Source organism: Neovison vison, chromosome 8, assembly GCF_020171115.1.
Source record: "Neovison vison isolate M4711 chromosome 8, ASM_NN_V1, whole genome shotgun sequence".
Classification (NCBI taxonomy): Eukaryota; Metazoa; Chordata; class Mammalia; order Carnivora; family Mustelidae; genus Neogale; species Neogale vison.
The window spans coordinates 105,846,961-105,872,117 of NC_058098.1; the positions used below are offsets into that span (position 1 = coordinate 105,846,961).

Genomic DNA, 25,157 nt, shown 5'->3' on the forward strand with positions numbered 1-25,157 from the left:
TGCCAAAGAGCCAATCAAGATCTTTATCTCTGCAATCGCAAAGCAGTCTGGTAAAATAATTCAATTTCTATTTCTGAACAAAACCTAAATGGCATAATGAATACCAGTGGCACATGTAATCAGGGAGCACTATTTGAAATTAGAGTGTGAAAATAAAAATTCTATTGCTAAGTGACAGAAGGAACTTCAACTGAGAAAAATGTAGGATGTGCTACTACTAAAATGAATATAACCAGCAATAAAAACACAAATTCTTGTAACTGTATAAAATACATTTTTAAATTTGGTTCTTCCTTCTTTTTCTACGTACCCCCACCCCTCATCATGGGCACATATACTTTTGGGGGTATATCCAACTTTATTTTAACTTATTCGGAACATTCTCAAACATACAAAGTATAAAGAGACAATCCCTCACGCATCTATCACTCAGTTTCAACAAGTAGCAAATTTTGCCAATTGTTTCATCTGTTCTCCATCCACCCAGGACATATATTTGTTTACTAGAATGTTTTAAAGTAAATCCCAGACATCATGCCGTTTCACCTATAAATACTTCAGGGATTCATTGCTGAGAAGTAACTACCACGTCAACATCACATCTAACAGAACCAAGAGTAATTCCTTAAAATCATCTAATATTTAAATTTCCCTGATTGTCTCAAACATATACAATTGGTTTGCTCCAACAAGGAATTCAAACTCCATGCATTAAATTTGATTCTTTTCTGCCCTCGTAGGAGCCCCTTTAACTCCCTCTTTTATGCACTGATTTGCTTGAGAAACCAGAATATTATTTATCTGCAGACTGTCCCAGAGTCTGGCTTTTGCATGTCATTTAACTTGTTCCTTTATCCCCTGTATTTTCTTGAAAGTGTGTTTTTAAACCTGGAACTTTGGTCTGATGCAGGTTTGGTTTTCTTATAAGATTACTGCATCGGTGGGACACCTGGGTGGTTCAGTCAGTTGAGTGTCTGCCTTCAGCTCAGGTCATGATCCCAGGGTCCTGGGATTGAGTCCCACATCGGACTCCTTGCTCAGCCAGGAGGCTGCTTCTCCCTCTGCCTGCTCTGCCAGCCACTCCCCCTGCTTGTGCTCTCTCTCTGACCCTCTCCCACCAAAAGACTACTTCATAGGTGGCACTACACACTTTCTGTTACATCAAAGGCCAGCAAGCTACAGCTTAGAATCCAAACCTGACCCACTGCCTGTTTTTCTAAGTAAAGCCTTATAGGACCACGGTCATACCCATTTATTTATGTATTGTCTGACTGCTTTCCCCCACGACTACATAGACCATCAGGCCCACAAAGCCCAAGATACTCACCGTCTAGCCCTTTATAGAAAAAGTTTGCCAACCCCTGTGCTATGTCATATTTGTTACTATTAATCAGTAGATTTGGGGAAGTCAGCCTGATCTCTCCATTTTAAAGTGTTCCATCACCTTTTCACCATCTGATTATCAATTGATGACCTACTATTTCAGTAAAGGAACAAGACCATGATATCTAATTCTATATCTTCCTGCATTTATTAATGAGAGTTTTTCTATAAATAAGAAGTTTCTCTCCTTTAGCCTTGGAAGCTAGATTTACATACACTATTATTTTCTCAAGGGGTGATTCAGACATTAAATCCTTTCAAATCTAAAGAGTTGCATCCAGTGTTCCCTGACCAGGATAGAGGGAAAAAGAATACGCTGGTCCTGAGAGATACAAAAGCCAAGTCCCAAGTACAAGCTAAAAAGCAATAAAGTTAAAAGGGAAGAGAAGGTGAACAAAAGGGGTCATAAACTGCATATGGTAAGACTCAGACCTGTCAAGAGTACAGATAAGGAAGAAGGAACAAAGGCTATGAGAAAGGACAGGAAAAAACTACTCTGGAATATTGACTAAAGGGGCACATCTCAAGAACTTGTCCCACCTCAAGAACTCTAAGCATCTCTAGAATAACACAAGAGTTGATGCTTCCAATGAATTTTAAGAACTTTCCTATTTTCTTCCAGGTTGCCCCAACTGCTAGTTGGTGTGAATACTTTGCAGTGGTCCAAGGGAGGTGGTGGGGGCTTGCATCATGAGGAGCAATGGTGCTGAAGAGAGTAAATGGGTCAATGGAATGCTTTGGAGGGAGAGCAAAGGGACTTGTTAATGGCGCAAGTCTGGAAGACAATGAAATGAAAGGAACTCAAAGATGACTTGTAGGTTTCACCTAAGCCACAGGGAAGACTGAGGTTGAGGTTGCAGATACTGATTTGATGTGACTTTTAAACCTTCCTCTACATAGAGATGTAAAGTCAGCTCTATCAGCAGAGATGTATCTGGGGTGTCAACAGCACACAGGTTCTGTTTAATTCCAAGAGCCCAGAGATCATAATTTATTAACCAGTATCCTTTTGAAATACAAAAAATGTTCATAAAATAGTGTTATTCATGATTTTAAAATTTAGAAACAACCTACAACCAACAACATTTTAAGGAACATACAAGTTGTTTCTAAATTTTAAAATTATGAATACGCTATGATGAACATCTTTTATATTCCAGATTCTTTCTTTAGGAAAGACTGCCAAAAAAGGAACTCCTGGGAATTTCCCCCCAATGTATGGATTTCTTTTTAATTGTAATTTGAAATAATTTTAGACTGAGAGAAAAGTTGCAAATTAGTACAAAGAGTTTCTATAAACCTTTCATCTAGCTTCCCCTAATGTTACCATCTTGAAATTTAGAAATTGGAAGAATGTCATTAATAAATTATAGACTGTATTTAAATTTCATGAGTATTTTCACTAATGTCCTTTTTCTGGTCCAGGATCCAGTCTAGGGTTACATACTGTATTTTCATATTTTTCTGTTTCCTACAATCTGTAACAGTTCCTTAGTCCTGCTGTTGTTCAAGCCTTAGACCTTAAGGCTTTTGAAGAGCACCAGTCAGGTGTTCTGTAGAATGTCTCTAAATGTGATTTTGCCCAATGGTTTTTCGTGATTAGATTGAAGTTATGCATTTTTGGCAAGAAAACTACAGGAGTGATGTTGTACCCTTCTCACTGCATTGTATCAGGAGGCTCCTAAGGATAGTAAGTCTTCTTTTCGTTGATGTTAACCTTGATCACTTCGTTAAGGAGATGTCTGGTATCTGCTGGGTTTCCCCACTGTACAATTCCTTTTTTTCCCTTGTAAAGAATAAATATTTGAATGATGGGAGATTTTTTAAGACTATGCAAAAAAAAAAAAAAAAAGCACGAAGCATCAGAAAGAGGACAGAGACTTGTCCAAAGATCTAGGTTTGAGTCTTGGCTTTATCATATCGGACAGATCTCTGACCCATTTTGAGCCCTAATTTTGTCATCTGAAAAACAGGAGCTAATAAGAATATTTATTTTATGGGGCACCTGGGTGGCTCAGTAGATTAAGTGACTGACTCTTGATTTCAGCTCAGGTCATGATCTGAGTCTTGAGATTAAGCCCTGAGTTGGGCTCCATGCAGGGCGTGGAGCTTGCTTAGGATCCGCAACCCCCCTTCACATGCACGCTCTCTCTAAAATAACATTTAAAAAGAATATTTTACAAGGTTATGCAAAGATTAAATAAGAATGGCTTTGGTATCACTTTATACACTATAAAATAATAATCAAACAAAAGTTGTTATGTATACGTAATGCTACTCTGAATCTCTAACATAATTCATGTGTATATGCGTATATATGTATACTTATTAAAGAAAAAAATGTTTAAAACAAAATATAAACTCTTCATTTGAGTAGTTATGAATTCATCATGAACCCTCCTTTATTCTCTACAAGGTAACTTCAGTAAGTAACTATGGTTCAGGATCACCAAATTTCAAAAATTGCAAAAAAGCTTTTAGCATTTAAATAGCTTCTCCAAAAGTAAATTCAAGGAGAAAGCAGAAAGCTTAACTATGCCATATCAATTATTTCTTTCCCAACCCTGGATTTACAACACCCCTTTAAAAACAAAGCCTCAAAGGTAAATAAAGATGAATTCAATGTAAGAATTAAATACACCGAACTGTACCAGTCTTGATTTACCAGAAATCTCTATCAATCCTAAAATGCTCCTTTATCACGTAGAAGTTCTAAAGGATTGTAAACTAGTTTATTTATCACAAAGATGAACAATATTAAAATTAACAGGCATATTTTTGTATATTTTGTTTCCTTAAAAATGATACACTGTGTATTCAACATAAAATGGTTAACTTTTAATAAACAAAAACCAGTAAGTGACTAGATGACTAGATGCCAGAATTGACTTTCTGTGACTTTCAAAGAAAAAAAATGTTCTAGTACTGTACTAAGGAAATATTTTTTTTATTTCCCAGAAAACCTTGAAATTATCATGATAGGGAGAATAAAGAAAGCTTTTCTGCTGAAAGTAAAGTGTTCCTGGGAATCATACTTCACAAACTAAGGAATGGGGCACGGTTATCAACTACTAGATGATCTAACGTGAGGGATTATGAGGTCTTTCGGTAGATCTGGGTATTAGAGCAGGCATCCCACGTGATGTGCTTAAGAGGAAATGTAGACTTTTTTTTTTCTTAAAAAGGAAATGCTGAAGAAAAAACAAATCCTGAACCCTTTTGATTATTTCTCGTCATCAAAGATTGTGAATTAACACCCAGAGCAGTGAGATGCCAAGGAGATAATGACTATTTCATTCATTCTTTTTTTTTTTTTAAATCAAAGATCTTATTTATTTATTTATTTGAGAGAGAGAGAGAGAGAGAGAGAGCAGGGGGAGTGGAAGAGACAGAAGCAGGCTTCCTGCAGAGTAGGGAGCCCGATGTGGGGCTTGATCCCAGGACCCTGGGATCATGACCTGAGCCCATGGCAGATGATTAAAGACTGAACCACCCAGAAACCCTTGAACCACCCAGGTGCCCCTATTTCATTCTTTCTTTCCTCAAACTACATTCGACCTATAGAACAAAATACCTCAAGGAGTATTGAGGTAAAAGTTAGTTTTAGGCATACTTTTCACATTCACGATGAAAAACACCGATTTTAGTAACTTCCTCTCCCTTCATTTAGATCATTATACATTCATGAAGTAGGTAATATGCATGCGAAGTCAATTTCCTAAAAAATAAGGTCAAATCAATTTCTCATTTAGCAACATGCATGCTAGAGTAAACTGGTTTAGTTCACAGCAAGGCTTTCACCCATGCTAAGGGATTAATAAAACAAAATTAAATCAAAGCACTGTTTCATTTCTATAATTAAAAGAAAAGCAATTAACCTAAGCAATTATTTACATATTGCATTGCTACATGACTGAATTGAGAGTGACTTTTCCAAATATATTGCAATCTTCAAGGACAGATCCAAGCCCAAAATGTGCTGGTTTATGCACAAATGAAAAAACTAAAATGACCAGACACCTTTCAGTGTAAATTGGAGAATCTTTAAAAGAGATTACGGATCTTCTCTTAATAAAAGCACTACCCTAACCGTCTACTAATGAATTCTTTGTGAGCAAATCAAGTTAACCATTAAGAGTATACCCTTTTCAAAAGCTCTCCTCACCCCCACCTATGAAGGCCCTTCTCAATGAATGCAATCTGATGAGGGGTGAGGAAGAAGCTGGAAAGCTCTAGCATCATAGTTGTCTGTTTCTGCATCTGTCTGAAACAGAAAGGCGGTGTCCCCAGGGGAGAAACAAGCTGAAAATAAAACAAAACCCCAAACTCTAACTATAGACTTATAATAGAGTTGTTTGTTCTTTTTAAGAGGGGGAAGAAAAAGGCATTTTAACAGAAAACTGAAACAAAAGAACAGATATGGTATCTCTAAAGGTATAGGTATTATCTAAGGACAAACTATTTATAATTATAACATGCATTCTAAATAAAGATAAGGAAGGTCTCAGTGTTTTTATGAATGTGCTCCAAACACAGAAAAGTGGATAGTTCAAGAATATTATATCTACTTAGATTTGAAGTGTGATCCAAATGTCACCCACAGACCCCAAAGAAAAACTATGCCAATATGTTACAAAACAAAATTTTAAGACAACCAAGGAGAGGCGTCAGGGTAGCTCAGTTGGTTAAGTGTCTGTCTTTGTCTCATGTTGCAATTCTGGGGTCCTGGGCTCAAGCCCCACACCAGGCTTCCTGCTCAATGGGGAGTCTGCTTCTCCCTCTGCCCCTCCCCCTGCTGGTACAAACACACACACATACTCGCTCTCTCTCTTTCCCGCAAATAAATAAATAAAATCTCTCTCTCTCTCCCTCTCTCTCAAATAAATAAACAAAACCTTTAAAAAGAAAATAAGACAACCAATTAAGAACCACAGCCAAACCTCCTCAATGCTTTTTCTAGTTTAATCTGCATATAAATTACCAGAGGAAAGCAAATCAGACTTCACCTCAGGTGGTCTTTTCAAAAATTAAAAACAAAATACTTAGCTACTATTATGTAAGTATTAAGCTTAAAACCTAGGGCACATCTGTTATAGCTAATGGAGTAAACTACACACACACACACACACACACACACACACTCACACACACAGTTTTAGCTTGGTTTATTATCATTATTCTTTTGAGGAAGTTTGTAAATACCTAATCAAGAGGAAAGAGTGGCAAATCAGATCTGTGTCCCAAGACACCTCAACCTTCCAACATCAGACTGTTCTAAATATAATGTAAAATGCTTGTTTAATGAAACCATCAATCTCTCTTATCCTCTAGGAATTTATTTTTTCACTGACATAATCAAAACACCACTAAAGCAACATAATACACTATTTTATATGCCTTTTGGATCAGAGAAGGTTAAAAATCATATCAGAACAGGCCAGGAGGCAATAACATATGCACCTAATGGTAATTTCTAATGAATTGAGTGCTTTATTTATTTATTTATTTATTTATTAAAGATTTTACTTATTTACTTGACACACTGAGAGAAATCACAAGTAGGCAGAGAGGCAGTCAGAGAGAGGGGGAAGCAGGCTCCCTTCCGAGCAGAGAGCCCGATGTGGGGCTTGATCCCAGGCAGAGGCTTTAATCCACTGAGCCACCCAGGCACCCCAAGTGCTTTATTTTTTAAAAGAATCCTTAAATGTAGTTTAAAAAAAAAAAGGAGGGGGCGGGTTAAAGCCTCTGCCTTCGGCTCAGGTCATGATCCCAGGGTCCTGGGATCGAGCCCCACATTGGGCTCTCTGCTAGGCAGGGAGCCTGCTTCCTCCTCTCTCTCTGCCTGTCTTTCTGACTATTTGTGATCTCTGTGTGTCAAATAAATAAATTAAATCTTTAAAAAAAAAGGGGGGGGGAGTTGAAAACTCCCTCTAGATAATTTATTTACATGTATCATGTATCTGATGGTACTTGATCCCTGAAGTTGCAGCAATCTTTAAGATTTAGTACAATCCCATAATTTTACAGAGAAGGAAATTAAAGCTCTGTTGAACTGAAGGATTTAGCTGGGCCATCTAGTCAGTTAATGGAAGAACCCTGACATTCTAGAACTCAAGATCCTGAATCCAAGCTCCTCCTCCATAATCCTACACAGTGTAAGAAGTTCCTGTGTGGCTTTATTTTTTTATTTCAGCAAAAGTACATGTGATTCATCAGCAATTGCTCTATCATTAATAACTTAAATTTTTTAAAAAAAATTTATTTATTTATTTGAGAGAAAAAGAAAGATAGCAAGAGTAAGTATGAGCAGGGGCAGGGGAAAGGGAGAGGGAGAAGCAGGCTCCCCACTGAGCAGGGAGCCTAAACCAGGACTGGACCCCAGGACCCTGGGATCATGACCTGAGCCAAAGGCAGATGCCCAATTAACCGAGCAACCCAAGTGCCCCAGTAACTTAAAAATTTTTATACAGTTGGGGCACCTGGCTGGATCAGTTGTAAGAGCATGCAACTCTTGATCTTGGGGTTGTGATTCAAACTCCATGGGGGTGGTGGAGATTACTCAATAAATAAAAGTTTAAAAAATTATTACACAGTCTATCAAAGCCTTTTCATTAGATTAATAAGTGGCTTTACTAATTGCTCCACAGGGAATATATCTTCCCTGATCTAGGTTTTATCTGTTTCCTCTTCATAGCATTCTTTTTTTTTTTTTTTAATTTTATTTATTTATTTGACAGATAGAGATCACAAGTAGGCAGAAAGGCAGGCAGAGAGGCAGGCAGAGAGAGAGAGGAGGAAGCAGGCTCCCTGCCGAGCAGAGAGCCCGATGCGGGACTCGATCCCAGGACCCTGAGATCATGACCTGAGCCAAAGGCAGCGGCTTAACCCACTGAGCCACCCAGGCGCCCCTCTTCATAGCATTCTTTTTTTTTTTTTTTTTAAATTTTTTTTTTTTAAAGATTTTATTTATTTATTTGAGAGAGAGAGACAGTGAGAGAGAGCACGAGCGAGGAGAAGGTCAGAGAGCGAAGCAGACTCCCCATGGAGCTGGGAGCCCGATGCGGGACTCGATCCCGGGACTCCAGGATCACGCCCTGAGCCGAAGGCAGTCGTCCAACCAACTGAGCCACCCAGGCGTCCCTGATGAAAGCATGGAAAGAGCAACATTCTAATACAGAGGTCCCCACGTGGAGCCATGGATCTACCTCCTGTCATCTGGATGGTTTTGCCTTTATCTCTGTACCAAACACTGGGCTTCAGACAGAGAAAATTAACTATTTCTCACAAAAAGTTAGGGTCCTTCATAAAATACCGGATCAGATGCATTTAAAAAGGTAATATAGCTCTATGCATCATACTCAAGGCATTTCAAATAGCAATTTTTGATCTTCTTTCTGTGGTATTTTAAGATTTTATTTATTTATTTGAGAGAGTGAGAGAGAGTGAGTGAGAGAATGAGTGGGGAGGAGGGGCAGAGGGAAAGGGAGAAACAAACTCCCTGCTGAGCAGGGAGCCCAACTTGGTGCTCCATCCCAGGACCCTGGGATCGTGACCTGAGCTAAAGGCAGACACATAACTGGCTGAGCCACCCACGCGTCCTTTTTGCGGTATTTTGTCCAACTTCTGAACACAACTTGTAGATGCTGAGCAACGCATACCTTGCTGAGGAACAGATGACTCAAGCTCACAATACTTTCCTGTTCATCTTACACAAATATTCTTATAATATTTCTATCCCATACTAGATCAGCAATTCTCAAACTGTGGTCTGCATATGCTTTTAGAGGTGCACAGAGTCAAGAAGCTTTGCTACTCAGGTGTTAATTGCTTCCTTACTGCAGTGATATTTGCACTGAGGATATAAAAGCAATGGTGACTAGGGGCGCCTGGGTGGCTCAGGCAGTTAAGCGTCTGACTCCTGATCTCAGCTCAGGTCTTGATCTCAGGGTCATGAGTTAAAGCCCCAATGCTGGGCTCCATGCCCTACTTAAAAAAAAAAGGAAAAGAAAAGAAAAAGAAAAAGCAATGGTGACTAAAACTGCTGGTGCCTTAGCACGAAAATCAAGAGAATCAAGCACCAAACTAGCAGTCATTGTACTTTTCACTGGTATATACTCACAGCAAGAAGAAAAAAAAAAAAAAGGGAAAGAGAAAAGTTTCCCTTAAGAATGTTCTGATGAAGCAATAGAAAGTATTAATTTCATTCTTTCGGGACCTGAGCACACATCTTTTTACTCTTCTGGCATGCCCACAGAGGAAGTACGCACCAGCACCCTGCCACATACCGAATGAAACACATCTTGTGTGGTCGAGTTGTGAACTTTCTGTTCACAGAGCTCTGTTTCTACTTAAAAAACTGAGGGGAAAAAGATGTTTATGAGACTCGGGAATCTGTCAGGTATTTTTTTCAAAAATACACAAAGTCACCCTCTCCCTTGAAGGAAAACAACAGATTATATTTGTGACAAAATTCAAGTTTTCAAGTGAAAATTAGAATTTGGGAAACCCTCTCCCTACCAGCATGAGCTAACAGTTTTCCAGGACTTAGAGACTTTTCTGATGAGATCAGTGGTAATAATAGCAAATTTGATTTTTAAAATATTCTATCTACCAAGAAATAGGTCAACATCTGGAAGATCTGTATAACTTGTTGAATCAACATTTATCAAATGATGTTAGAACATCATGCATGAGTAAAAGGCAAGACAGACATATGGATGTTGATGTAACAGAGTACAGAATGTTCATTGATATGGTTTCAGATCCAACAGTGCAACTAACCTTTAAGAAATTTCCACTTGTTTTGGTATAGTATCAAAAAAGAATGATCCAATCATTCTGAAAAGGCTTCTAAAATACATCTTCCTTCTCTAACTACATATATGCATGTGCCTGGATTTTCTTCTTCATATAGTTCAACCAAAACAAGAACGCAATGCATTGAATGTGTTGAAGCAGATATGAAAACCGTTTTCTTCTATTAAACTAGAAACTAAAGAGCTTTATAAAAGTATAAAACAATGCCACCATTCTTCTCACTAAAATATTTTTAAACGAGAAACAATTCTTCATAAAAATATGTTTTTATGCTATCATCAATGGGTTCATTTTTTTTAAATGATTTAATAACAAGTCTTTAAAATTTCTTTTTTAATCTCCAACATGATTTAAGTCTAGATAGACATAACCTATGGAAACAGCTCTTTGGAACTCTCCACAACTTTGAAGAATGGAAAGGGTCCTGAGACATAACAGTCGGAGCCCTGCTCTACTAGATGAGCAGTCTGAGTTTGTGATGTGGAGGTGAACCCACAACGGGGAGATGGCCCCAGAGCAGGCAGAATGGAGCACAGTCAGGCAAGCCCGGGTTCAACTGCAGCTTTATCATCCAGTTGGTCTGCAATTTCAAGCAGATAACTTCTCTGAGCTTCCGTTTCCTCTTCTACAAAATGATACCAACACATCAACCTCAGGAGGATCTTTATGAGGATTATACTGTGTGTCAAGTACATAAGGTGTATATTACAACTCCGAAAACAGTGTTGTTTCAAGAAATGGTCTCAAGAACCTGGCGTAGCAGTAAAGTCTAGTAAACCTGTCATGTTACCCCAGAGGGTCAGTATCTTTAGATTTTCTGTTTTTTTCCCATAAAATAGAAAATGAAAATCTGGATAATGCAAAGAGGCCTCAGGATTCTTCTCCTGCATGGAAGGCGGCCAGTGAGCTTTTCATTTATTGTGTAAGAGTGACACAATGAAACTTCACAAATATGCTTGAGATTCAACATTTCACAAGTGTTCTAGCCAAAGGATCTGGGGTTTGCAGTGGGTGGAAAGGAGGGCACTTAAAACAAGAAAGCCCTAATAAACCACAGAAAATGGTATGGACTAGGAACAATGAGAAAGTTGAACTGCACTTAAAAAAATGGCTAACATATTTTAAACACACTCAATAGCACTCAAGATATTACAACTATTTGCATCTACTTTGTCAAACCATGCAATTTATCTTTTGTCCATGTGTCTATTTTACTTTGCAAACACACACATGCTTTGTACCACTAAGACACACCATAATATTACCTCAGATGTAAACAGCTTATAATCTTCTGATTTTGTTGATCATCTTTTTTATCTAGTTTAAAAAATAAAGCAAAACATGCATACCCAAGCATAATCCCAGCAGAACACAAATCAATGAATGTCTAGCTTAAATGGCAATTCATCTGAATATTACACCTGATTCAAATTTACTAATATAATTTATAATAAAATTGCTATTTATATTAATTTATATTAATAATTCACAATACAACAGAAGTTCAGGATTCTTCACAGATATTTTCAGCCAACTGTATGGTTTGATAAATAGTAAGTACTTTGAAAGCCTTGTCAGGGCTTAGCATACACAGAGGTGGGAAGTGCTGTTTCCCTAAGAACCTGCTTGGGTACTCAAGGAAAGCATCCAGGCTGAGTTTACAGAAAAGCAGATGGGGTACTGATAGCAGTATTCCCATCAGAAAATTCCATCACCACTAATCAGGTCATTCTTAAGTCCCTCATGTTAGGTTTTGTCTTTTTCAAAGTTGATACCAGCTGGAAAGCTTTTAGTTTAGTTTTGTTTTTAAGTAGGCTCCATACCCAGCATGGAGCCCAATGCAGGGCTTGAACTCATGACCCTGAGATCAAGACCTGAGCTGCGATAAGAGTTGGATGCTTCTCTGACTAAGCCACCCAGGGGCCCCTAGAAAGCTTTCTGAAAGGGAACAACTGATGATGAGAGAAAAACAACAACACCACCACCACCCAGAGAGAGTGTCCCAGAGGAACAGACTGGTTAGATAGAAGGCTGAGGGTATTCTGGAAAACAGAGGTGACAGCTTCTATGTTAGCAGTTACAACTCAAAAGAGGGACTTACTTAGTTTATTGACTTAAACTAGAGAATAAGGCTCTAGAAGAGGATAGAAACTTCATCTATCAGAGTCCAGATAAAAGGTGAGAAAAATAAACTCTCATTTAACCCACCCTGAACCTCAACAAAGTAGGCAGTGTCCTTACTTATTGAGGAGGACACTAAAGTTCTGAGGAGCTAAGTTGCTGCCCAAGTCTTGAAGTCATGTGTCAGTGGAGCTTTTAGACGCACCAGCTCTCCTTTTGTTTTTGCAAATAATCAAATTCGTCTAAAATAACATTCTTAGAAAATTTCATGCTTATAATTAGGATGTATGCTTAAGGCAAAACGCAGGGAATTATTTATGGGATTTTGCAGTATGTATTTCTAACTATTAAGATGCAGTTAATAAGTTAACTTATATTTGTTTTGTTATTCCTAGGCACCTTGCGATAATAAGGGGGAAGAAATGATGATCAAATTACAGCTCAGATAATGAGCTAAACTGATTGATATGACAGGTAGCATTCTCAGTCACTCGTGTATATGATTAACTCATTAAATATTCAAAACCATCCTAAGAAGTTGTTGATATCAGCCGCTCATTTTAAAGAAGGGGAACTGAGGAACAGAAAAGTTAAGTAGTTGCCAGAAGGTGATCAAGTTCATAAAAGGCAGACTGGCCTCACACTTAGGCCATCAGGCCCTGAGTCCCAGCTGTACCAGCAAATACATACTACGAGTATGAGCAACTCTCACTGTAGCTTTTTTGAACCAACGTTTAATAGAAAATTCTTACCTCTGGTTTGCTGAGGCTGGATGAAACCAAGGAACCGGATCCCACGTCCAAATCCCACTGTTTTTTACCATGATTCTCAGGATCCAAGGCAGCAATTCGCCCATCTAAAGTGCTGATAATCACTAATGATCTATAAATTTAAAAATCAATAAGACAAAGTTTAAAAGGTATTAATGGGATCAAGCACTTACAGTATACACTGGAAAGAAAACCAGGCCGTCCCCAGACCTCTGGCTGCTGGGGGAGAGGCGCCACCTCCTCACAACACTTGCAGACTTGCTATCGCTGTTGGTCTAAAGCCCACCAAGACCACTGTAATACGGACTTTATCTGTTTATGTCACTTATGAAAAGCCCCAGACTCCTGCGTCACCACCTGTTCTCACACTGTAATTCCCACATGGAATTCAATATTCCCAGTGCTGTCCTCTTCTTCCTTTCCCCAATCTCTGAAACCGGAAACCGTTCACTTGTCTTCTTGCTTGAGTAGAAACCTGGATCTTCCTGAGAACGTCACTTCCAAAGCAAAGAGACCACTTTTCAGACCACCTTCTTTCTCTCCTCTCTACAAATCCTCAGGATCAGATTGCTCCAGCCACTACCCTTCCCAGTAACTGTCTACTGATCCTTGGGTCACTAGCCTCACTCCTTGAGGATCTGAGCTACCGGTTTTAACTGTAACTATTAACACAGCCTTTGAGTTTTCATTATCTGTTAACCCTGCCTCATCCACTGCCATGGCAAGGTCCTAGCCCTTGGCATTACCAATTGCTACAACTCCCCAGCCCCACTGAAATTTCAAGCATTCCAGCCCCTGCCACCAATGCCTTTCCAGCTCATTTCCTCTGCTTCCCACTAATCTCTAACCGCCCCAGAGCATTCAAGCCATCAATCTGACACTTTTACCCTAAGCTGCACCATCATTAGGCCCTCACTTCTTTTTTTTTACTGAGTTTAAATCCCACAGTCCTTCATTTTGACCACTTCCTGGCCCCTCACTCATCACACTTAGCAGAACTCCAACCCTGGTTAAATTCAATGATCTGCATTTTCTCACTCTTGCTTCCGTGCAGTTGAATGTGGCCAAAGGAAAACACAATCATGCTGACTGGACTCACTTTAGTCATGGCCACCAATGTGAAAAGGGCTATTAATGCTGCCCCACTATCACAGCATACTACCTTGGTCTATCTACTCAACCGATGGCCTAGATTAAACTATGTTATTTCTCCTTTCTCCTGAATTTCCAACACTAGCTCTTCCAAGTTCATTCATCTCAGCAATAATCAAAAGAAATTCCACCATCAAGTCTTTCTTTATACCACCTGGACCCATGCATTCTACCTTTCCTCCAATTACTGCGGGTGAATTGTTCATGGTCCCATGTACTACCCACACTTCTGCCCAGACAGCAGATCCCTATTTGCCAGTCTTCACATATCTCCTTGTGCTCTTATATCAATTATTTCCCCTCTACCAGAGCATTCCTCTCAATGTTCACACCTGCTATTGTTTTCCCCAACCTAGAAACCAAACCAGTTAAACAAAATGAACCATTCTCCCCCCTCTAAGCTTCCAAACCACTCCATTTTGCCTCTGTAACAAAACTCCTTAAAAGAGTTCATAGACTTTCTGTCTCCAAATCCTCTCCCCTTCTTCTGTCTTGAACTATTTCTAATCAAGATTTTGCTTCTGTCACTTCACTTGAAAGGTTCTTGTTGGGGTCACTGAGATGACCTTCATCTTGAAAAATCCCATGGTACGGTCTCAGTTCACTTAACCTGTTCTAGCAGCACCAGGCCAGCAACATCTCCTGCCTTTAATGTGACATACTTTTTGTGTGGCTTCCAGGACACTGTACTATCCTGATTTTTGTTTCTTAGTTGTAGGCTACTCTTTGTCAGTTTTATTTTCTGGTTCTTCCTCACTGCTTCTATCTCTCAAAGTGTTCTCTACCCACATGTACTTTTTTTGATGGCCTCATCCAGTCTCATAGCTTAAAATACCATCTATATGCTGGCAACTCTCAAATTTGTATCTCTCCCTAACTCTATGGACTTACATACCTAACTGCCTACCAGACTTATAGGGTAGAATGGCTTCTCCAGAATGACTTCTCTAATTCCTCAAACACATCGTGATTTTCCCTCAAGGCCTTTGCAGCTACTGCCTGGAACATATTCTCCTAGATATATAACAGGTCCACCCAAAATATCTTTTGAATGAAAGAATGTGTTATAGAGTTGTTCTAGGAATTTGTTAGGTATATTTGTCTGCTTCAAGGGCTGTGCAAATTCCGAATACACACATTTATGTTCCACTTTAAGATTAAAAATACAACTTTCATCTTTTCTATTTCACTTGAAATACAATGTATACAAATTCAAAGTGAAGCTATAAGTTGACCAAGACAAAACAGTTCAATAAACTCATTTGAAACCTTTCAAAGAACTTAATTGTTTATTAAATGAATAAATTTATCAAGTGAATAAATAAAATTGTTAATTTACTTCCCAAACTATATACTAATTCTCATTCTGAATTTTTCAAATGGTAACTCTAAGTCTAATTGGTGAAAATAAAGATTTTTGACACATTACAAATCCTAGTAATTTTAGATAACTAACAAAAATAAAAGGAACAACTCAACTACCCTCCCCACACATTACCCTGCTTTTTAAAGACAGCGAGCAGGAACTAGGGGGGAAGACGGATACTATGAGGAAGAAAATTATTTTATAATGAAGGGCATAAAAAATTCATACCTTACATGTGCCAATTTACAAATAAATGCAACAGAATCTAATTAAGTTAATGATCCAAGGTTCCGAGCCAAGTTAACTCTTTCCTAGTACCACTGTAGAAATGTCTAATTATTCTGTTCAGTAACCATTAACCACAAATAAATGGCTGAATGAAAACCACTCTAATTGAAATAAAACTTACTATAAGCATTGTTAACCCATGAAAAATTTAGATCACTGCAACACTTCAGACACTATTTTTTGTTTTAAATTCAGAATGAACATTGTTTATCACCCTAGCCATTCTACTTATAACAACAACAACAAGAACAACAAAACCCTGTAATTTTTCTGAGTATGTAATTTTTCTGAGCAGAGAATGGTAAAATTCTAGGCCTCATCTTCAAAAGAAAGAAAAATCCAACAATAAAATACACATATATGTCTGTGTATATAAAAACTACATTTTAATAAGTCACCTGGAGTTTAACATCTAATGATTCTTTCACTGACAACTTACTGCATTTGAGTCAAGAGTTCTGTTTTTTTTTTTTTAAAGATTTTATTTATTTATTCAACAGAGAGAGATTACAAGTAGGCAGAGAGAGAGAGGAGGAAGCAGGCTCCCCGCCGAGCAGAGAGCCCGATATGGGACTCGATCCCAGGACCCTGAGATCATGACCCGAGCCGAAGGCAGCAGCCCAACCCACTGAGCCACCCAGGCGCCCCAAGAGTTCTGTTTTTTTAAACAAGATAGTTTTAGATTTTGTACTATATCTAGAGAATAAGTGTAAATTTGAGTAACAAAAGAAATACAAACATAGGGGCAGGAACAATTAAGTATATTATTCTCTTAACTGTTTTTGATACTTAATGTAATCTGGTTCTTAGATTTGAATGGGGTACCCTTAATTCTTCTAACCCTCTTAATGGGAATAAGAGTAAATCCCCTACAACTCCATCAGGCATTAAAACAAACAAACAAAAACCCCTTCACTTTCTCATCTGCTACAAGCTAGCCATAATATTCACTGTGGGCACCTTCCCCAGCATGTCTCTGGAGGGAAGTACCCCTTCTGCTGTGGCTGAAATTGAGCAGCATGACAGGGCGTAAAAGATGCTACGATTTAGACTATTACGTCTAATCACATTCTAAGAGAGAGATGCTCACGGACATACTACCAACTGAGAAAAGCATCAAGTAGACAGACAATGCTGAATGCAGGGATAAACAGAGGATAGCAGTGAGTGTTCAAAACAAACATCAATCAGAGAAGAAAAATGAACCCCCCTCCCCAAATAGGGAGAATATAAGGCCATTTTATATCCCCACAATCCATTTGCTCCGTTTTCAGGTTTCTATGAACAAGATAAAAACCTTAACATATTCAAGAACTGACGGTACTGCAGAGGCAGCATTTCCTGTGGAGAGAACTGGAGCTCTGAAATCAGACCAGTGCTCACATCCCCATGACTATGCACTTGTTCTGCTCACAGCTTCATTCCACCTGCTTTCTCACAGGTAAGATCTGACTACTTCCCTGGGTCAGCATAACTCAAACTGGCCTGATCATAAAAATTATCTGGGGTGCTTGTTAAAAGCCAGTAAACATTCCTGGGTCCCATCCCCAGACGGGGCTTGGGAGCCAGAGCTTGACAAGTACCCAAGCTGAGTCTTGCAATAAGACCAGGTTGGCTGATACTGACTTACCTCAAAGGACTGCTTCCTTGAGTAAAAAAATAATCTATTACCTGGATGAAGAAGGCCTATTGGCCAACTCTGCCAATAAACTCTTTAGAAACTTCTATCTCTTCCTTACACCTTGCTCTACTTTACAAAGGCATTTGTTTGGATGATTCAACAGCAAGCACTGTTCTCTTTCGCATGACCCAATTCTTCAAAGCTATTCTCAAGGTTTTCAACAAACTCCTCCTGCCAGATCCATTCTCCTCATCAAATCTGTCTGCAGCAGCAGCTGAAAAAGTGCTGGGCTCCTTATTCTAGACCTTCTCCTTACACCAGCTTCTACAAGGCCACTTCCCTTCATCCCATCATTCCTAGCGCTCTCAAACTCCAGGAAGCAGGCCATGGAATTCTAGCTTTAGCCATTGCCCACAGCTTCACCTGTAACATGACAGCTCCCAAACCTATATGGTGTTTACAGTCCACTGACTCTCTCCCCGCTCTAGTTCTGCATTTTCAGCAGGGCATGCTTGTTACCCCACAATGTGTTCAGATAAATCTCTTCTCCTACATAGTTCTCCATGTACTCTGTCACTTAACATTTACATCAGACAACAAGTCTACCTTCTCCCTCACACTCTACATTTAAACAACAGTCAGCTACTATTGATTCTATTTCTGAAGCTTTTGAATCTTGTCCTTCTTCATTACCACTGCCTTTGCCCTAGAATTGATTCTCACTTCTCATCAGAATACCTTCAAAAGCCTTTCTGGCATTTTTTCCTGCCTCAGGTCTCTGTCCCCTCTGCAGTTCCAACAGTTTTGTTTCTGTAACAGAAATCCGATAAACTTCTGAAGCTTCCTGTGCTCACAGAATAAAGGCCACACTGCTTGGTATACCACATAGAGCCTTTCATAATCAGGCAAAATCCCCTACCTCACTGCCACACACACACACACACACACACACACACACGTTTCTTAAATTTTCAACAAAGTTCCTTTTTAATTTATCCTTTATCTCACATCTTAAACAATTTCATTTTGACCAATAAACATTATTTCTAATGAACTCCCCTATTTCTAGAGAAAATATTTAAGTACCAATCAAAATACTGAAGATTTCTGAGAAGACATAGCTAAGATTGCTATATTAAGTTTGATAAAATTCTAGTTCAAAGCCAAGAAACTTGACTGTTTTATTAGCTTTCTCCTCACTGGATATCCAATTCGTTCAGTTATTTAAAAATACTAACAATCTCATGGATCCCCATTTGTACCTTTGCAGATCCACAGATGTCCAGGAGCCCTGGCTTGGAAATCACTGCTCTGGGCTCTGCTGCCTAGACTGGCCTTGACACTTGACATTCAAGGACTCACTCACTTGATACTTCCATTGTCTTTACTCTCAAACTACTCCTGTGTCACTCACTATCCATTCTCGTGTAGTTAATTCTTTAACACAATGATCTCCCTGTCAGACTTAGGGCTCAAGGGCTAGCTCAGCGGCCCATTTATCTACTTAAGGCACCAAACAGTGCCTAGTCCCTAAACGAAGTGCAATAAATGTTTGTTGAATGAAAATGAAACATCTTAGTAGGGCAGACACTATGATACACATAAAACAAAAACAAAACAGAAGCTGAGAAAGATGTGAAAAGATGTGACTTGCCTCAAGTCATGCACCAAATAAGAGGTTTTAGACAGAAGCATGAATTTAGGTTTTTAAACCTCTATCATTCTGTTAACAGTAAGTTTTCATTAAGTAGTGACTACTATATTACTATAATGTGCAGCTTTTGTTCATTTTCATCAAGAAGCCATTTATCCTGTTACTGCTCTGATTTACCCTCAACTGAGCAGAAATGACCTTACTTCAATGAAGATCCTATTTTAAAAAAATTGTTTACTCTGACTTAAGTCACCCAGAATACCTGCCTATTTACAATTAAGTTTATCAGAGTCTGAGAAGTAGATGCTGAATTCTTTGATACAATAATTCTAAAGGAGGCTTACTTCTTGTAAAAATTTCCCATGTGAAAGAGAAGCAGGTGACAGGAGAACATTACAGTGAGTGAATAGTTTCTACACTAATAACTGCTTATTTTTAAATTGCTCATTTTCTCTCCTGGAGAGAGAAAGAGAGGGGAAAAAAGCTCTAGAAAATAAAAAATGTGATTTAGTTAAACCTGCTTTTTGATAGATGTAGCCAAGAATCCTCCATCTAAACACATGCTGTTAGTCAAGAAAGCATATGTTCTTGTTCAAAAACAAACTAGTACTAATTGGACTGTACTGCTCAGTCCTCACCTACTAAGTAAATCTTCAAATCAAACTTCCTTTATTTAAACATATCACAAGACTAGCCCTGCCCCAAATCAAAACAAACATGTCAAATACTACCAAATAGACTGTGTAACTTTGACCTATCAGCTATACCTTAAAGAAATACCATTTAAGTTTTCAATGTTATAGACAACCTGAGCAACATATATTCTTTCTCTATCAGGTTAAAACAATTTTGGACACACATTTTCAACTTTGTTCTAGGAAAGATTTTTAATCAAAATGGTCATTTGCAAACAGAACAGTGTGAAAAAATAAAAAACAAAGTTAACCCCCCCACACACATTTAGTTCTGTAACTTACAAGTTCTGCTCTCTATATTTTAAAATAATTTGTTGCAAAAATGTTCAGTAGCTTTTCTCTCACAAAAAGAGGAAAAAATCAGATGAGAGTTCTCAGGCAGTATTTAAGAAGTGAAGAGGTGTGTTGGAGCCACAGCTCACAGCAGCTGATGAAGACCAAGTCCCTTTCTGCAAAATGCCTAGGTGTGTAAAGGCTTCAGAGTTCGAATAAAGAAGGAGTCTCCTCAGTCCTCTCACATATCATATCTAGAGCCCAGGTGTCAATAAAGCTAAAAAGACAACTGTAGACAGGAAGGATAATTCATTACATGCCTCAAGGTTTATTTTGGCTTACAAATTGCCTTGAAAGTTATGCAAAAGATTTGAAAGATTTTACTTATTTATTTGACAGAGATCACAAGTAGGCAGAGAGGCAGGCGGGGTGGGGGTGGGTGGGGGAAGCAAGCTCCCTGCTGAGCAGAGAGCCCAATGATGCTGATGTGGGGCTTGATCCCAGGACCCTGATCATGACCTGAGCCAAAGGCTGAGGCTTAACCCACTGAGTCACCCAGGCGCCCCTTGATTCTTCTTTAAATGTGATTTCTAGTTAACTTTAAAAGTCGAGGTCAGAAAAGTGAGCAGTACTGGGACCAGATGACTGAGTTCTCTTTCAACACTGTATGCTGAAATTCTATTATTCAATGGGTATATTAGCTTAAACAAAGAAACAAAAAGCCTAATTATGAATCTGAGAATCTGAGGGTGACCAGATTCCGTACCACGACTCACAGCCAATCAGTTTGTGAAAGGATAGACAGGAGAGAGAAATAAATGAAATCATTTTACATTTGCAAAACATTTTCATGTTATCTCATTAAATACAAAGAATTCAGTTCACAGATGACAAATTAAAGAAACACCACAGATTAACATTAAATTTAGTAACACTGTTGTTAGAGGGGAATTAGAAGGAGGGCGGGGGGAGGTAGAAATAGGTTACAAATTAGTGTGACAGTTAAGATAAAATTAGTTCTTTACTACTCCTGAGGTCATCAGAGGCAGTCACTATGAAGATGCCCACCCCATCCCCAAAACCCCAAGTAACGCTTAGCAATTTGCCGGTCTGCGTTGGAGTCAGGAAACAGGGAATTCTTAACTACGTCAATGTGCACAAAATCTAGCAGTGAGGCGAGACTGCAACTTTCTTCCCAGCTTTCCTTAGGGAGCATCCCATTTAGATTTCAACTAAATGTAACGTTCAACAGAAGCACTGACAAGGCCGCTATCAGAAAAAACAAGTTTATTTTAGCTACTTTAAAAAAAAATGTTTATTCACTCATTCCCATGTTCTTGATATGTAGAGAAAAGAAGTTAGGATAAAACCAATGAAAACTCCATCATGCTCATTATCAAGGTGCTCATTATCAAGGGAAGAAAAATGAACCAGAAAGTCTATATTGCTTCCTGGGCATCAAAAGACAACATGCAAAAAGAGTGACCTTAATTCCCCACCTCCCTCTTTTTAAAACAGTTTTGCAAGTACCATAGTTCTTCACAGCTGTTTGTGAGAAATGCTTGGTTAATTCATGTCTGTTCCCCTAATCCTCTTCCTTTAAACAAACAGGATATTGGTCTGTTATTATGGAACACTGACAGTCTCTGGTTTTTCACTTTTTTAAAGAGCACTTAGGAAGAAGTTTTATAAACTTTGCATATTGATCTTTTGTTGATACTAGCAATTTACTTATCCAAGGCTTCTCAAACTTTCCACACTATCTCAAGCTACCAGGCACACCCCTTAACACGGGCCTATCTCTTCTTAGAGAATTCTGTGAGCAGAAGATCATTTACACTCTGCCAGGCCCAACTCTTCTATTTTTCACTCTCATTTCTGAAGAGGAAGTGGTCCTCCTGCTTGCCAAGGAGATCCTCTTCAACTACCTCCACTCCCTCCTCCATTCCTTTCTTTTTCAACGTGTCTATGCAGGCTCCTTCCTCTGAATGTATACACTTGTCTGCTGTCAGGCTGAATAGGGCCGAAGGAGGAAGTGGGGCTTTAGAAGGAAGAATCCTTACCGTCTTACAATCTGAGGGCTCTCTGCTGCTTGACTTGAATTCTTACGTATGCTCACCTCCAAATCCCTCCTCATTCTTCTCAGCCCTCACCCGACACCTCCAATCCAGCCAGCTGGATTTCTGTCTCCTCTGCTGGCTCATCTTCTCTAAAATTTAAGGCATTCATTAAGGTCTCATCATGGGCCTTCTCTTTCTCACACGTTCACCTCCTGACTCTGACCCCCCTCCAACTACAGTCGGTCTCTTCTACCTGCCTCCCAAATTTCTCCCTCTGGATGGCCTGCCTGTACCTTCAAGTCACATGTCCAAAAAGGAGCCCTTGACCTTTTCTTTCCTGCTCTCCTCAATCTCCCTACTTTCCCATGTGTGCTCCCATCTTCTGACCATCCCATCTCAATCTGTGGATGGGGGCGTCACTGAGGAGGAATCAGTTCATTTGCTAAGAACCAAGATTCTGCCTCAAATCTTTCAAATCTCTCCTGTCTGTTCTAGACCCACTTAACAACAAACTGTAATCAGACCTTGCATTCAAAATACCCTACACAACACTTCTCAAACAATAACTCTCAAACTGTCACGTGCCTGGGAATCATCTAGTAATCCTGTCAAAATGCATATACTCCTTCAGTGGGTCTGGGGGGCGCCGGCTTCTGATTTCTAACACGTCCCAGGTGATGACGATGCTACTGGTGTTAAGACTCGACACATACGATCTGGTCCTAACCTATTATTCTAGTTTCATCTTCCACAACTCCCTGCCCAACACACATGTGCATGTCTGTATCTCCCTCACATACACAGAGTACACACACACACGCACACACAGAGGAATACAAACAAAAATGTTCCCTAAACATACTTTCTAGCTTCTGTGCCTCTCTTGCTGTTTCTTCAAGTCCGGTGTCTGCTCATTATGATCCTACTCACATTTCACAAACCAACTCACTCTGCCATAGCCTTCTCTTACCTTTTTAACTACTTTACCGCAGACCCCACCCATGGAACACTACAAAAACCTTGGGACAGTCACGGCACTTCATTTGCATTACTTCTGCTCTGTCCTATCCTTATGGGTCTCTTCAGTCAATCCTCACTGCTAGGCAACACCCTCCTCCTGGAAGGCAGGGACGGTCTACCTAACCTTTGTTAACCCTGGGGCATCTTGTGGGTTGTACGTGCCAGTAAGCTCCTGTGGCGGGTGGATCTGTATTCCAAGAAAAATGAAACATCTCACTTTACTTCATGTAATGTACTTCGAGCAGGGGCTTCAGACACTTAAGATAAACAAAAACACTCTTCCAGGAATGTTAATCCCTTAGCAAAATCTACGAAAATATTGTCAAATATGTGCTACTTAAAGGAAAAAAAAATCTACACATAAGCATTCATACAGTGCCTAGAAAATTTTGGTACTTATCCAATTTTAGTAGTCTCCAGGTATATAGATCAAGGTTCTGATATTTAACTGAAAATCAAATCTAACTTGCTGGGATCTAGCAATTGCTACATTATAAGCTTACAATACGTTCTAATCCAGATTCTAGCCCACTCTGGTTTAATTTACCGAATGCTCCTTCTATCCCCCCATTTGTTAGATGGGACATCACTTTCTCTCCAGTTGTGCTGAGATCAACTGCCTGCAAAATGCTTTAGCATTAAAAATACCTTACATTTGTGTCCAGATTTTGAAAAGTGTTTTAAAACACGTACCTTGCAGTAACATTTTAAGGAGGCTAAGCAAACTAACCAAGACAACCCTATTTTAAATGTCTACGTACCTTAAGCTCTCTAAATATCAAAGAACTGCCAAAATTCAAGATCTACCAGCAGCTCTTAAACTTCAGTGCGTTCAAGAACTGCCTGGAGTGCTTGTTAAACTTGCAGATTTCAGGTTCTTGCCCCCAAGAAAGCCTAATTCAGTACCACTGGGGTGGGGCCTAAAACACTGTACAGTTAACCAGCACCCCAAGGCGATTCTGAGGGAGATGTTCTGCAGATCTCAGTTCGAGAAATACTGACATCACCCCCGGTCCAGGGGCCACTACAGGGTTGAAAGGTTGAAATGGAAATGTAGAAATGTCATAGTAAAGTCCCTTTCCCAAACTGATGTCAACCCAGCAGAGATACGGAATGACTCATGGAAGAAGGAAAAGGGGAGGGAGTCCTTGCAACACGAATAAAGTTCGAAAACCAAAAAAGAGGGAAAGTGACGTTTCTTTCCCACCTTTGCGCTCCATTCTCTGAGCATCCACCCTCCAGACACATTTGATTATGCTGCTTTTGCCTGCGAGCAAGGACGGGAGAAAAGGCCCATCGCTGGCCCGGGGGATGGGAACGCGGCCCAGCGCTTGCTCCCGGGTCACCAGCTGTCCATCCTCTGAGAGAGACCACAGCAGAGGGGGAGGACCCCGAACCCCAGATCCTCCGCGGCACATGTGCCATAAACAAGTGGCTTCCCGGGAAGCCGACCCCGCGCCCCTCACCTGCCGCGCGGTCGTAGCTCGGCCTCGTCGTCGGGTTCCGGGTCCCGCGGCTCCTGCTCCACCGCGGCCGCCGGCACAGCTTCTGCGTCCTCCACCGTCACTTCGGCCGTAGCCACGGCCCCGGCCGCCGGCACCCGCGCTGCAGAAGTGGGAGCAGCCGCTGCCCCCAGGCCGAACGCCGTCTCTGCCTTCGGCGCGGGTAGGTCGGAGGCGCGCCCCGCTGCCACCGCGCCCGCAGCCAGTCCCAGCAGCAGCAGCAGCAGCAGCGCCCGCGCGAGCGTCCCCGGGCGGGTGGCGCGCTCCATCAGCGTCCCGCCCCGCGTACGAGCATGGAGGTGCAGCCGCCCGCGCCTGCCCCTCTCGCTGCTGGAAGCGCCTGACCAGGACGAGGACGCGCTGGACACCCTGCCGCCGCCCCGACGGCCTGGACAGCTGAGCGGAGCTCCACCGGCCACGTCTTAGCCCGGCCTC

At 40.1% G+C, this 25,157-nt stretch overlaps 1 protein-coding gene across 1 annotated transcript in view; it reads right to left on the reverse strand.

Moving 5' to 3' along the window:
- The window catches only part of EIF2AK3 (eukaryotic translation initiation factor 2 alpha kinase 3), a 64,495-nt gene extending 39,338 nt beyond the window's left edge, over positions 1–25,157 (reverse strand). The window contains exons 1-2 of the mRNA XM_044261586.1: positions 24,687–25,157; positions 13,074–13,203 (exon numbers count right to left, since the gene is read on the reverse strand). Coding sequence (XP_044117521.1) covers positions 13,074–13,203; positions 24,687–24,991 — 435 coding nt within the window. The 5' untranslated portion in view covers positions 24,992–25,157. The remainder of the gene's footprint in view (positions 1–13,073; positions 13,204–24,686) is intronic.